This window comes from Mustela lutreola, chromosome 3, assembly GCF_030435805.1.
Source record: "Mustela lutreola isolate mMusLut2 chromosome 3, mMusLut2.pri, whole genome shotgun sequence".
NCBI classification, from domain to species: domain Eukaryota; kingdom Metazoa; phylum Chordata; class Mammalia; order Carnivora; family Mustelidae; genus Mustela; species Mustela lutreola.
Genome location: NC_081292.1, coordinates 137,864,996 through 137,878,235, shown reverse-complemented (window position 1 = coordinate 137,878,235; position 13,240 = coordinate 137,864,996). Strand labels below are relative to the sequence as shown.

General features: G+C 43.2%; 1 protein-coding gene across 1 annotated transcript in view; it reads right to left on the bottom strand.

The window, feature by feature from the left end:
• Positions 1 to 10,553, bottom strand: part of LOC131827925 (dual 3',5'-cyclic-AMP and -GMP phosphodiesterase 11A-like) — a 59,199-nt gene extending 48,646 nt beyond the window's left edge. Inside the window, exon 1 of the mRNA XM_059168870.1 lies at positions 9,331 to 10,553. Coding sequence (XP_059024853.1) covers positions 9,331 to 10,242 — 912 coding nt within the window. The 5' untranslated portion in view covers positions 10,243 to 10,553. The remainder of the gene's footprint in view (positions 1 to 9,330) is intronic.
• Between the last annotated feature and the right edge of the window lie 2,687 nt (positions 10,554 to 13,240).

Genomic DNA, 13,240 nt, shown 5'->3' with positions numbered 1-13,240 from the left:
GTCCGGACATATTATTCCTTTATTATAGCTGAAAACACTAAGGCAGAACTGGGAACAGAACTCAAGATTATCTCTAAATCTAGAGCATGTTCTATTACATGCAGATGGTTTTTACAGTTTAACAAGATGATTAGTAATTGATGAATTCATTTCTCAGACAAATGGGCTTAATCAGGTTGTTTAGGGAAAAAATTCCATTAACTGGTCCAAAGTCATCTCTTCCCTGTTAGAGGTGTTTGGTCCAGATTGCCTCCTATGGAGTTTCTTCTGGGAAATAGCATATTGGGAATAAACAAAACTACTTGGACAGAACAAGACAGCCAAGTACCAGTATGGCATTTCTGAACTCATTTTCAACAGATTTCAATCACTATTTTCTATATGCTGATGAAATTCAATGTTCAAATCAAAGATGGGTATTCCCACCTGACTTGGTCTCTGTACACACTCACATTCCCAGTGAGTAAAATAAGAAATAACCTGATGACTCTGGATAGTCCCCATTTGGCTCTCCAGAGGCTCCTGGAGAGGCTCTGTTCTGTGCCAGAAGGCTGACTGCTATGAATCACTGTGCCAGGGAGGACTCCCTTTGCCCTCTTGGTTTCAACCAACCCTGGGTTCAACCACTGAGTGACACCGACAGGAGATGAGGGTGTGAGGAGGGTAACATTTCCTGGCTCCCTCTCCTCCAGGTCATGCTCGACAGTGGCTGAGCTCCTCTCCCTCGGGCCACAACTCTGGCTGGGGGCCCCTCTCCCACAGCTGGAACTCTCCCTCAGCATTCTGGTAGTTGCCCCCTCCGCTTCAGATGTAGGGGTGGTGGTTCATATCTATATACCAAGGGTAGTTGTATTGTTTTACCATTAGCTACTTTGTTATTTCAGCTGGGAGGAGGGATGGAGAGGTGGTGTAGCAACCAGCCCAGTTTATTGATGCTAACTATAAGGAATAGTAGGGAAAGAGATAGCTCTCACTTGGACATGCCCCCATGGGCATCTAATAACTATATCTGGGAATGAGCAGTTTGTAAATATAACCATCTCAGAAGTTGAATTTTTTGAGACTTTTTCAGAGTATGGGAAACATAAGAAATGTAATCAATAAACTTGGACGTGCAATGTTGCTAGAAAATAAATAATTACAAGGTTAATCAATATAATCTCTCATGTCTGAAAGACTTTCAGAGAAAAATTCTAACATCTATTAGACCTTATCCTGGAAGGAGTGTTTTACCTTCAAGAAGTTGTATTGAATGAATGAGGTAATCATGAGAAAACTAGAAAATTCAGTTAGCCAGAATGGCCATGCTCCATCTTACACTTTGGCCAAGAAGAAGTTGGCAGCAGGCTCTTGCTAGTTTAGTATTTGGTTAGTGGCAGTCTATTTTCGCCATGGTCTCCGCATGGAATGAAGTAAAATTTAAAAATAGATAAACAAATAAAAATGAAGGGGCTGGGGAGACAGGGGTCCAGCAACTAATAAGAAGATCTGATTAATGCAGACAAGCAATTCAGGTAATTAGCCAGTTATCTGGGCTTCATAAGCCCTATTTAAAAAAAAAAAAAAATCGACAAGGGATGCCTGGGTGGCTCAGTCATTAAGCGTCAGCCTTCGGCTCAAGTCATGATCCCAGGGATCGAGCCCCACATCGGGCTCCAGCCCCACATCGGGCTCCCTGCTCAGTGGAAAGCCTGCTTCTCCCTCTCCCACTCCTCCTGCTTGTGTTCCTTCTCTCCCTCACTCTCTCTTTCTTTGTCAAATAAATAAATAAGTAAAATCTTTAAGAAAAAAATATACAAAATCAGGTCTAAAGAGCAAAAGATGTGCTCAGGGGATGAATTTCCTGGTTTAGCTCTCTATATGGCTTGTGCAGTCTGAACTTTGTGCTTAGAGGTGGTTGAATTTACCACATAAAGGGTATCCTTGTAACTACCCTGTTGAAAAAAATTGCATTAATCCATCTATGACCTATTGCAGAATATGAAGTGAAGAAGTCACAATCTCGATCTTGAGGAATTCATGGTCAAAAGGTCACGTCGTATCCAAAAAGCAATAGTACTATGAAAATAGAAATACATTAAAGCATTATGGAAGATCAAAGAGAGAGAAATCTTGTCTAGTTTGGGTGAGATGGGGCAGGGGTTAGCAAGAGCTTCATGAAGTAGGACTTTGAGGGGTGAGAGGATTTAAACTGGCAGAGAAAAGGAGAAGGCAAAGGGGCAGTTGTGAGTGTGCGTGTAATAGTTAGTGGTCAGTGGCGGCCACACCAGGGACGGTGGGCCTGAAGGCTCTGCGGTCCAAAGATCTCCTTTCGGATCCCATCTCTCTCACCACTCACCACCTGAGTGACTTTGAGCAAATCACTCAACCCTTTCAAGCCTCAGTTTCTCCTTCTGTAAGAGGAGGGAGGTAATAGCTACCTCTGGGAATTGTCAAGAGGCTTAAACAGAGCATGCTTGCTAATGAACTAATGCCTGTCTCATAATTAGTGCTCCATAAATAGAGTTATTATTAATCCACAGTGGAGTTTCAGTTTGCCTTCTAACATTATGCTTAAATTCTTAAAAAATTGACACCCTTAAAAAGCTCTCAAAGATTCCTCATTTTTTTCATTTAGATAAAAAAGATTTCTTGTACTAAATTTGCAGTAGCCTAAAGCTATATGTTATGATGGGAAAGAGAATTTATGATTAATGTATAAAACCACTGTTTAGTCAGTGAAATCAACCAATTAATAAGAAACCATTGGAGTTATAGAAAATGCACATTTTTTTTAATACCAGGAGGACTTCTTTACTATTTTAATCCCCAAAATAAATAAAAATAAATTTAGCCTGAATGCCTATAAATGGCCAGGAACCAACGTTTCTCCTAAAATATTAGAAACCCAACCCACTCTTTTATGACTAAACAGCTTCTTTTATGATTCAAATTCCACTTTCCAAAAGAACGTGGTTATATTGCAAAACACCACCCTTAAAATAAGTAACGAAAGTGGCAAGTAGTGGATGTCAAGGATCTGGTTGACTTTCCTGTAAAACAACTCAAAGCTATTTCAGAGGAAAGCTTCATACGACTTTTCAACACTATATTAAACATGAAACATTAACTTCCAAATTAAGCCAGGCTTGCAAATAAACAGGTGACCCAAACCTCAGGAACCAAAATAAACTGGTCAGATTCGTAAACATTTAGCTTATGGGTTGGGAAAAAATTAAGTTAACCTTAAATTACAGGATTCTGTAGGAACTGTACTTCTCTGTAATCTATCCTCATGTACAGAGCAGCAAAAGCAATTTGTCACTGTGTTTATCATGATCATGTGTCTGTCAGGAGAGGGGCTGAAATAGCAAATGCTTCCTGCTTCGAGCACAAAATCAATTCTGGTTCTGGCCTAGTGAACATGTATGTGGGCTTAGGGGAGTTTTGAAAATGCTATGTGCAAGGCTGAAGTAAGAATTCAGGTAACTCCTTTTAAGTGTTGGGGTGGGATCCACGTCTGCCTTTTAAGCAAATCTCAGCAACTCAATCACGGGACCAAAGACCCAAGTCTGCCAGCAGTGGCTCATCAGGGAATGAAGCACACTCCTCACTGAATTTCTAGGTAAATGAAATCAATCCGTTCTGAAGCCAAACACATTGAAATGTAGTTATTTTAGTGGAGCATATTCTAAAATGAAATTCATGGACAGTGACTTATAAAATATCATTATTCATATTCTTATTTAATACACAGAATAAATATGGCAGTATAGTAGATAGCATTCTTAAATACAACTTGGGGATCATTTGTGTTTGTTTTCCGTCACTTCTCGTCAAGGATAAGCAATCAGCTCTCCACCCTGCTTGTATTAGGAGAAGGCAAAGCAAGATTTGAATGAGAAACTATGGAGAAAGTGTAGTCCTGGCAGAAAGGAAGAAAAGCACAGAAATAGAAAAGCACAATCCAGGCATTGAAAATGGCACATAATTTAATTAGAATGGAGCTGAGGCCATGTGAGAGGAAGCAGTAGACACTAGGCTGAAATAAAATTGAACCTCTCCACCTAACACTCCAAATGACTCAGACTCAGGGCCAGCTTCATGGACACGTGACTGGTACAGTTGCCAAGGGGCCCCCTGCTTGAGGTTTAATGCTGTACTATATGAAACCCTTAACAATTTTATCTTTGAATTTGCTCTAAGTGAAGCCCAATCGCGCAGTGGCATATGACCCTAAATCTTGAAGCCTTGGCTCACACTCTGTCTTTGCCCGTTTGCCTGCCCAGGACTGGTTCTTGGTCATTTACCCATGCTCTGTTGTGTCCCGGGTCTCCCTTGGCCTCCCACCTCATCACCCTCCCCTTGTGACCAGGGGCTACAACCATGTCGCCCTGGTTGAGTAAGAGGTCAATACCCTACATATGCGATTGCCCTCTGCTTCTGGTTGGGATCTGGGTGGGAGTGTGGGGAGGGTCAGGTGCATGTCCCATATCAGCACAGAGAGGAGCAAGGTTGTGGTCACCCACACCCAGAGCTGGCAGCATTATGACCAGTTAGGGAACTCAATGAGGGCCTCTTACCTATCCCTCAGAGTTTCTCATGAGGGAGCTATCTGTCTGCTGTGGATCGAGACAGCATACACTTGGGAAGAGAAGATTAACTTCACCCCCAGCCAGGCTCCTGCTTTACCATTTTGTACTACACTCCACATATTATGTAGCTGGCTCTACTTAGAATCCTTAATCACCCAGTTTCTTTTCCTGTTACTGATAACTGTGTCACCCTTCTCCATATCACCCGGGTATTACCAACTTCCCTTCCTCTCAGCCCAACCCCCACTTGCAGAACATCTTCCTTCCGTCCCCTGCTGCCCATTCCCACTGTTCCTGCTTTAGTTCAGTTGTTCATCGTGGCTCCACTAGACCATCATAATAGACTGTTAATTATTGCCATAGCTTTGAGCCTCCCCCCATTCAATCCATTGGCCACTGCCATTAGGTGACCCAAAACACCACCCTGGTCCTGCTAAAATGTTAAGGGCTCCCTGTAAATGTTGGTCACTGACTGTTAGTAAAATTCATATTCTTTAGTCAGCATTCAAGGTTCTTTCCACTTTTGCCCTCATATTACTTTTGCATGTTCATTGTATAGCATGGGCAATACTCTGGCCAAATGAAACCACTCACTGTACTCTATATGCATTTTGTACTTGCTTATTACTGTCTCTCTGCTGAAGCCATTTTGCTGCACCAGGATCACGACCCCCAGGGCCACAACCATCTCCAATGGTGAAATCTAACCCTTTTTTCAGCTTGAATGGCTCCTCCTCCATGAAGTCTTCCATCATGAGGCCAGTCATAATGGGACTCCATTCTCCTCTGTGACTAATCATTTAGTTTGCAACATTTATTAAGTACAGCACTTGGAATTCACTTATTTGTGTATAGTATATGCCTCTCAGGTATAAATGTTTGGAGGGCAAATATCATGTCCTCTCACCTTTCTAGACCCACAGACCCCCTACCCAGGCCTTAGTCCCCCTACTAGGCCTTAGGTATAATGCATGCTTGGTGTATGTTTGCTGCAACTAATGAATAAATGAATCTGTAGTGTAAACAGACGAGATTTTCTGAAAGCCTGGCACACCTGCAACCCTTCTGCGTCATGCCCTTTCCTCCTCCCAGTTCACCTAACAAAACATCTTGGCTGCTTTTCAGACCCAAAGCCCATCAAACACCTGTATTGTCATTGTCAACACTAACAAAAATATCATCTCACACTTTTTATTAATTATTAAAGTGCTATATTCTGAATGCTCGGAATAATCTCAAAGAGAACACCTGTTACTTGAGTGCTCTTATTTTCAACCTCTTGAGGGCAATTTTTTCATTACTATATTAAAGTGGGCTGTTAAATAACTTATAAATGTTGGAGGAAAAAAGGTAAATTGCAGTCACTATGATCCATACAGGATAGCTAAAATGAATTTCTATCCACTTGCAATTTTTTTTCTTCTAATTTCAAGTCAGTTTTTTTTTTTTTTTTAGATGAATTGAGGAAAGTAATGAAATACCTGAGGAGGGTTTTTTGCTGTCAAAACTTGTATTCAACTTTAGCATTTCATTAGTCTACTCTTGACTCCAGAATGTCATGCTTATTATCATAATTCCAAAAGTATCTTTAATGCTTTTCCCTCACCCATATTCTGAACCCACGAAAATCATGAGTCTAATTTTCAAATGATCAAATTTTGAAACTCTGCATGTAAAAATTTCACCTCTGGAAGAAGAAAAAGAATGCTAGTTGAATCTGAGCAAGAAACACCTTAAAAACATAATAACAAAAACAGTTAATAAAGAATCAGAGAGCATGGTTATATTTTTACAAAGAAACTTCAGAATGTTTATATATGATCAGAATTATACCAACACTGTGATAAAAGAACATGCATTTGAAAGGTTGTCAGTTTCCATTAAGAGAAATCTGTAAGAGTCAGAAATGGAAAGGACGGGGGGGAAACGCTAGAATTTAGAAAGGATGCAGCAATAATACAACTCCATAAAAGTTTTATATTGTATGAGTTTCTAAAAGAAACAAAGCATAAAACATTTGATAGGATAGGACAGTGTCAAGTGTTATCAATCACATTTAGAGGAATCTGAAGTAGAGGGTATAAGAGTAGATATTTCTAACTTCCTTGAATGTAAAGATGGTTCTAAAATACTTAATTTAAGGATGGAACATGGCTCAGGGCAAGAGTAGGTTGGTCAAAATTGCTGAGTCCACATCTCAGTCCCAGATCAGGAGAAAAACAATTAAAAATGAGATAAAGAAAAAGAATTCTAGCAGACTAGTATCATCATCATCATAAATTGTTACCATTTCCTGAGCAATTGCAATGTGGCAGGTACTGTTTTAGGGGCTATAATGCAATACTCATTTTACTTTCCAAACAATTACCTTATCTTTGCCATATAGATGTTATTATTCCCATACTGCAGATGAGGAAACTGAGAGAGACTTAGTAAGAAATTCTGAGGGTTTTGAAGGGGCGGGAGGCGGGAGGTTGGGGGAACCAGGTGGTGGGTATTGGAGAAGGCACGGATTGCATGGAGCACTGGGTGTGGTGCAAAAATAATGAATACTGTTACGCTGAAAAACAAAATTAAAATTTAAATTTAAAAAAAAAAAAAAAAGAAATTCTCCCAGGTGACACTCATGGTGACTACATATTATGCTGTACCATAACAAAGGGGAAAAAAAGTAATTTTAAAAGAAGAGTAGCATAAAAAATAAAGAAAAACACACCAGGTTAAAAAATCTAGAAATATATAATAGAAGCCAGTGTTGGAAAAAAAAGAGAAACTTCCTGACCAGGTCAAAATGAAGACAAAGCATGACACAGACAGATCTCAAATTCTCAGCCAATATCACACCCTCCCCCTGCCTGCCTTTTGCCAATCCTCCCTAAAACCTGGCCTTTTCCATAGCCATCACTGCCACCCTGGGGACTCTCCCTTCCCACTGTCAGCTTCCAAATATCAAAGGCAACTTTGCTTTACATTCTGTCCGGAGTACAAGCAGGGCCCAGAAGAAATATCAGCTGCTACAAATCCGATTGTCTGTAACTCTGGTAACACCTCTAGCCACAATCCGAGGCAGCAGGAGGACAAGCCAACTGCTGAGGAAGCTGGGATTTCTGTTCCGGAAGAAAAGATGATTATGGGGACAATATTAAATATAAGCTGGGAGTTGAAGGAGGAGAGCAAGAAATAAAGACTATAGAAATGGGAGAGTATCAGCTGGGGAAGAATGAGAAAAGTAAAGGCAATGAAGAGAAAGACTGCTTTTCTGGGCTCTTACAAGTGCCATCCAACTAGGAAGGGGTTTTTTTCCCCCCAAACATACAATAAGAATGTGGAATTAATGGGAAGGAAAATACTTTTTGATTGTTCAACTTTTTATAGAATCTTCAACACAGCAACTGTTAAATGTTTTCATTTCTTCTTATGGCTTTTCAAGATCATAGAGAAACAAACACTTGTGAAAGTTCACTTATTGGTTGCTTGATCTAAATCTATCAGCCTTCAAGAGGGTATAATGAATAAGGCACCTAATCAATAACATCAATGAAGATGGTATTTTGACAGGCATCCCCAACTATGAAAGTGTTATACTGACAGATACCTCATGAAAATGTGAAACTCAGTTTTAGTCCAAACTATTCCATTTTCTATGTAAAATGGTCAACTTTCAGATGAAATAGAGAAAATTTTGCCCTCATTGTCCTTCCCACCACTCTTCGCTATTCTGAACAACAGCTACCAAACTCTAGAGAAACAGGTAGCTCTGTTAGACCCTGAAAGAAGTGCTCAGCAAATGACCATAAAACTTTCATAACCAAGGATAAGAACTTGTAGTTCTCAGGAACCCTGAAGAAATCTCATAGACACCACACCCAGTTTCATCATATTCAGTGAAGAGGCACTACAGAAATTAGAACCGATGGGCTTTTGGATCTGGCATCTAATATCAAGTTCAAATTGCCGTGAAAATGAAAGGCTTAGCAATACCAGAAAACAGCATGTTGAGGTTCCTTTTTCACTTGAAACTAGCATGTTTACCCTGCTGATTGCCTTTGGAATTGTTTTAAAAAATTATCAATACTTATTTGTTTCACAAACTAAAAGCCTACTTGCTCAGTCCTGCCAAAAGCTGCCTACAGAAAATGCTATATTCAAACCTCAGGATAAATAATCCCTCTATTTGTCCAATCTTTCTAAACTCAGTAACAGAAACAATTAAAAAGGCCCATTCTTCCTCTGATTTTCCTCCTCTCTTCCACTTCCCTGCCTTGAAATGTATGCAACTTTAAGGTAAGGGATGTGAAATAGTTTGGTACTTTGTTTCCTGTCCAACTTCAAAAGAGAATGAAACTTATTACAGTCCCAAAAGACATCAGAGACACCAACATCCCATTTTCTTCAGACTAACACTAGTATTCTGGAGCAGACATTTTTCTCAAGCACCTCACAACTACAGTCTTAAACCATACACTGATATGCTTAAAGATAAGGAATCTTGACAGAGTAACATGTGAAATTATTGACTGCAAAATTATCCTTGTGACCTATGAACTGTTCACAACCCACTGTGTGTTAGGAAAAGACCATTATATCAAAGATGGTGTAGTAACATTCTAACTGGTCCAAACTCAGAAGGAATTTAAGTAGCAAGATTAGTTTTGTAAAGAATCTAAATTAATGTGTTCCTGGACGCCGAAGGGTAACAGAAGGCTTAGCTTCCAAGCCAGTGGGGCTCTGGAAGGGGGACAATGCAAAGTCCTACCTGGTAGGCATCAGGAATGTTGACCGTTTCTCCATGCTCCCCGACATAGCCAATGATGCCTTTGCCCCAGGGGACCTGCACCTCGTTTGAGTTCTCTGTGCTGCTGCAGGGCAGTAGTGGGGTTCCTGCATGCACATCAAAGAATTTGGAGACCAAGCTCTTCTTGCCAGCAGCTGCCCCTTCCACCAGGAAGAGCGAGCAGCGGTCAGCGTCCACCATGAGGCAGACAAAGATGAGGATCTTGTAGCTCAGGCTGGTAAGGTCAAGGTCATTGGAGATATCCTTGACCAGTTCCAGGAAGAACTGACGCTCATTATGCTTTTTGAGGTGGCACTTGTAGTCCATGGCTGTAGGGGGGTACTGAGGCAGATTCACCCTCGATTCCAGGAGGGCACTGAGAATGTGGGCCGTGGTGGGGGGCAGGGAGCTGGCCTTCCGAAGCAGTGCCCTCCGCCGCACACTGCTCAGGGGCTCCTGGGCCCGGGAGGTCACCTGTTCATCGTAGGTCCTATTCACGTTGATGGCCTTGGAGCGAGCAAAACTCTTCCTTAGCTCTTTCTGAGAAGCTCTCCGCTGCAGGCTCCCATCGCCCCGGCTGCCACTGGCCCAGCTGGGACTCAGGGGAACCCCACCACAATCCCCGCCGCCCGGAGCGAGCTGGCTGTTGGCAGAGCTATTTGGTCCAGTGCCACCACCAACACGGCCGCTGCCTGCGCCACCACTGTGAGCCACACTGCTGGTGCCGGCCACTGTGGGCCTTGTGCCTACAGCCCCCTGACTCTCCCGGTGCCTCTGCAGCCACTTCTCCACCATCTCCTGCTTCCCCTTCCGCATCAAGTAATCTTCGAACAACTCTGGGTGTCTGTCCAGGAAAGTTTCTACCTCCCCAAAGTCCAGGTGGGAGGCTGTCATGGTCCCAGACACAGCTTTCACTGCCACTCTACACTTGGACCGAATGTTTGCCTACCCTAGCCCTCTAGCTCGTCCTGCACATGTCTATCCCCACCAGTATCCACAGCTCGGTGCGAGATTCTGCGGAGCAGCTGGGAGATGCCCCTTGCTTCGGGCTCAGAGAGTGGCTGGCAGGAACCCCACCCCCTCGTCCCGCTACTCCTCCGCACAGGTGCCCCCACTGAGCTGCTGCCGCGGCCACAGTTCCCGTCTGGAAAATCGGAGCTCTAGCTGTCCTCGCTCCGGCTGCCGCCGCCACTGCTGCTGCCGCTGTAACCGGATGAGTGGACCACTGTGAAAGGGAGGTAGGGCAGGACACGCCCCTGAGTGAGGCACGGAGCCCGGAGGGAGGAAAGGGGTGGGAGGAGGGAGATCGGGCGCCGCACCAGCCAAAGTCCACCGCCCAGGATGCCAGGCGGTTCCTGGAAGAGTCTTTGGACCGCCGGAATCGGCGCCTGGGAACGCGGCCGACTCCTGATTGGAACACGATTAAAGGGGGAAACGCAACCTTGTTCCTTCCACCTCCTTCCTTCCTTACCCCCCAGCCCTCCCAATTCCCCGCCCCTTAATCCTTCGGCCCCAGGGGAGCCCAGTGGGAGCCCAAGTACGAGGAAGTGTTGGTGTTTTGCAGGCATCACACCCAGAAGCTGACTCCGAGGAAATGAGGATGCTCAGGGAAAGGGGGGATTTTTTTTCTGGGATCTGGTTCCTAAGATTCCTGGGACTGCCGCTAATACTGCCCAGCTCCTGTGGGCAGTCAGCAAATATTAATGGAACTGGATTTCCCTGAAATAAGCAAATGAAGTTACCCCTCTAGCTTTTGACTTTAACCAAATTCATGGACCTGGGAGAGTGGGTAAAAATGGTACATGGATGGAGGATGTAAAACACAGTTCTTTGGATTAGGGCTACCTTGCCTGGCAGGGGCATATAGCAAGGTGGACTTCAGGGCCTCAGGGGGCTTCCTTCCAAGCCAGTCCTGCATGTCATGAGTAGTTTCTCTTCTTTTCATGAATGACTGACCATATCTTTCTTCTTTCCCCATTCAATCTGACAAGGCTACCAATGCTCCCCTTCCTACCAACACCCTCGATCTTGTGGGTAAGGATTTCTCCTCTCTGAAAAGCTTTTCTTTCTCCAGACCTAGGGATGCTCCAGATCTGGCTTGTCTCAGCTAGTTAGACTGAGAATAACATCAAGTTTCCATTGGGCCTTTTCCAAACCTAGTGGTTAAATGTAGGTGATTTTCCAGGAAAGAACAGCAGGCTGATAACACTTTCTTAATACTCAGGGGTCTCCTCTTTGGTGAGAAACAAAAGCAGACTGGGAACTATCCAGTTCCCTGGGACAGCAGGACAATCCAGACATATCCTTACAGAATGCCAGCTATGAGGGTAATTGAGAAGAGCTAGAGAGGAAGCAAGCAGTGACTTTACAGTGCTGCCCTGTGGCAGACACACACAGAGGACTTACACAGTAAGTGTAAGTCCTCTTACATAATCTTACAGATTACTGCCCAGAAGATGTCCTCAGAGCTAAGCATACAAGGTGTGTCAAGCATTTGCTATGTATTGATCCCTTTATTTATTTTCTTAAAAGTAGGTTCCATATCCAACATGGGGCTTGAAATCAGCATGCTCTATCTACTAGCACTGATCAGTTTATGGTTTGTTTTTTTAAAATATTTTTTTAAATTTATTTGATAGAGAGAGTACACATGTGCATGGCGGGGGGTGAGGGTAGAGAAGGGGCAAAGGGAGAGGGAGAGAATCTCAAGCAGACTTGGTGCTAAGCCAGATGCAGGGTTGGATCTTATGATTCCTGAGATCATGACCCAAGATGAAATCAAGAGTTAGACGCTTAACCAACTGAGCCACCCAGGCACCCCAGCATTCATAACTTTAAATTAAGAGTTTTGTTTACAGGCACCTGGGTGGCTCAGTGGATTGAGCCTCTGCCTTCAACTCAGGTCATGATCTCAGGGTCCTAGGATTGAGGCATGCATCAGGCTCTCTGCTCAGTGAGGAGCCCACTTCCCCCTCTCTCTCTGCCTGCCTCTCTGCCTACTTGTGATCTCTCTGCCTTTGTCAAATAAATAAATAAAATCTTAAAAAAAAAAAAAAAAAGGTTTGGTTTATCCTAGCAACAGACTAATGAGGTGGGGCATCTTCTCCTACTTTAAAGATGGAGAAACTCTGAGAAGTTGAGTATCATACCCAAGGTACACAGTCACTGGGTGCCAGAGCTGGGGTGCAGATCCATTTAGTTTGGCTCCAGAGTGGGGCACACTCTCAGCCACATCACCGTACTGTCTTCCACCTTTATCAGCTGAATCCTATTGGTGCCAGGATTTAGGCTCATAATAGAGATGCAGGGACCAGAGCAGAATGTTCTTTAAACACTCCTCTAACAGCACCAGGAGTTGCACACAGGAGGAGGAAACACTCTTATTCAAAAATTCCAAATTTCCCAGCTTAGTTAGCATGACTAAGAACATGGCCTTGGTGGAGCGCCTGGATGGCTCAGTGGGTTAAGCAGCTCCCTTTGGCTTAGTTCATGATCCCTGGGTTCTGGGATCAAGTCCTGCATCAGGCTCCCTGCTCAGTGGAAAGCCTGCTTCTCCCTCTCCCTCTGCCTGCCACTCTGCCTGCTTATGCTCTATCTCTCTGTCAAATAAATAAATAAAACCTTTAAAAAAAAAAAAAAAAGAATATGGCCTTTGCACTGAAAATGCAACTATGAACAAAACAAAGACTCTGCCCTCATGGAGCTTACATTATGGTGGGGAGACAGCCAATACACAAATAAAAAAAATAAATATACAGAATAAGAGAACATTGGTGATAAGTGCTAGGAAGAGAAACAAAACTTGGCAAAGAATTAGATAAAGGAATAAGGCAGTGGAAAGATCTTTCTGAGGAGGGGACATCTGAACAGAGATCTGATGGAAATGAGGGAT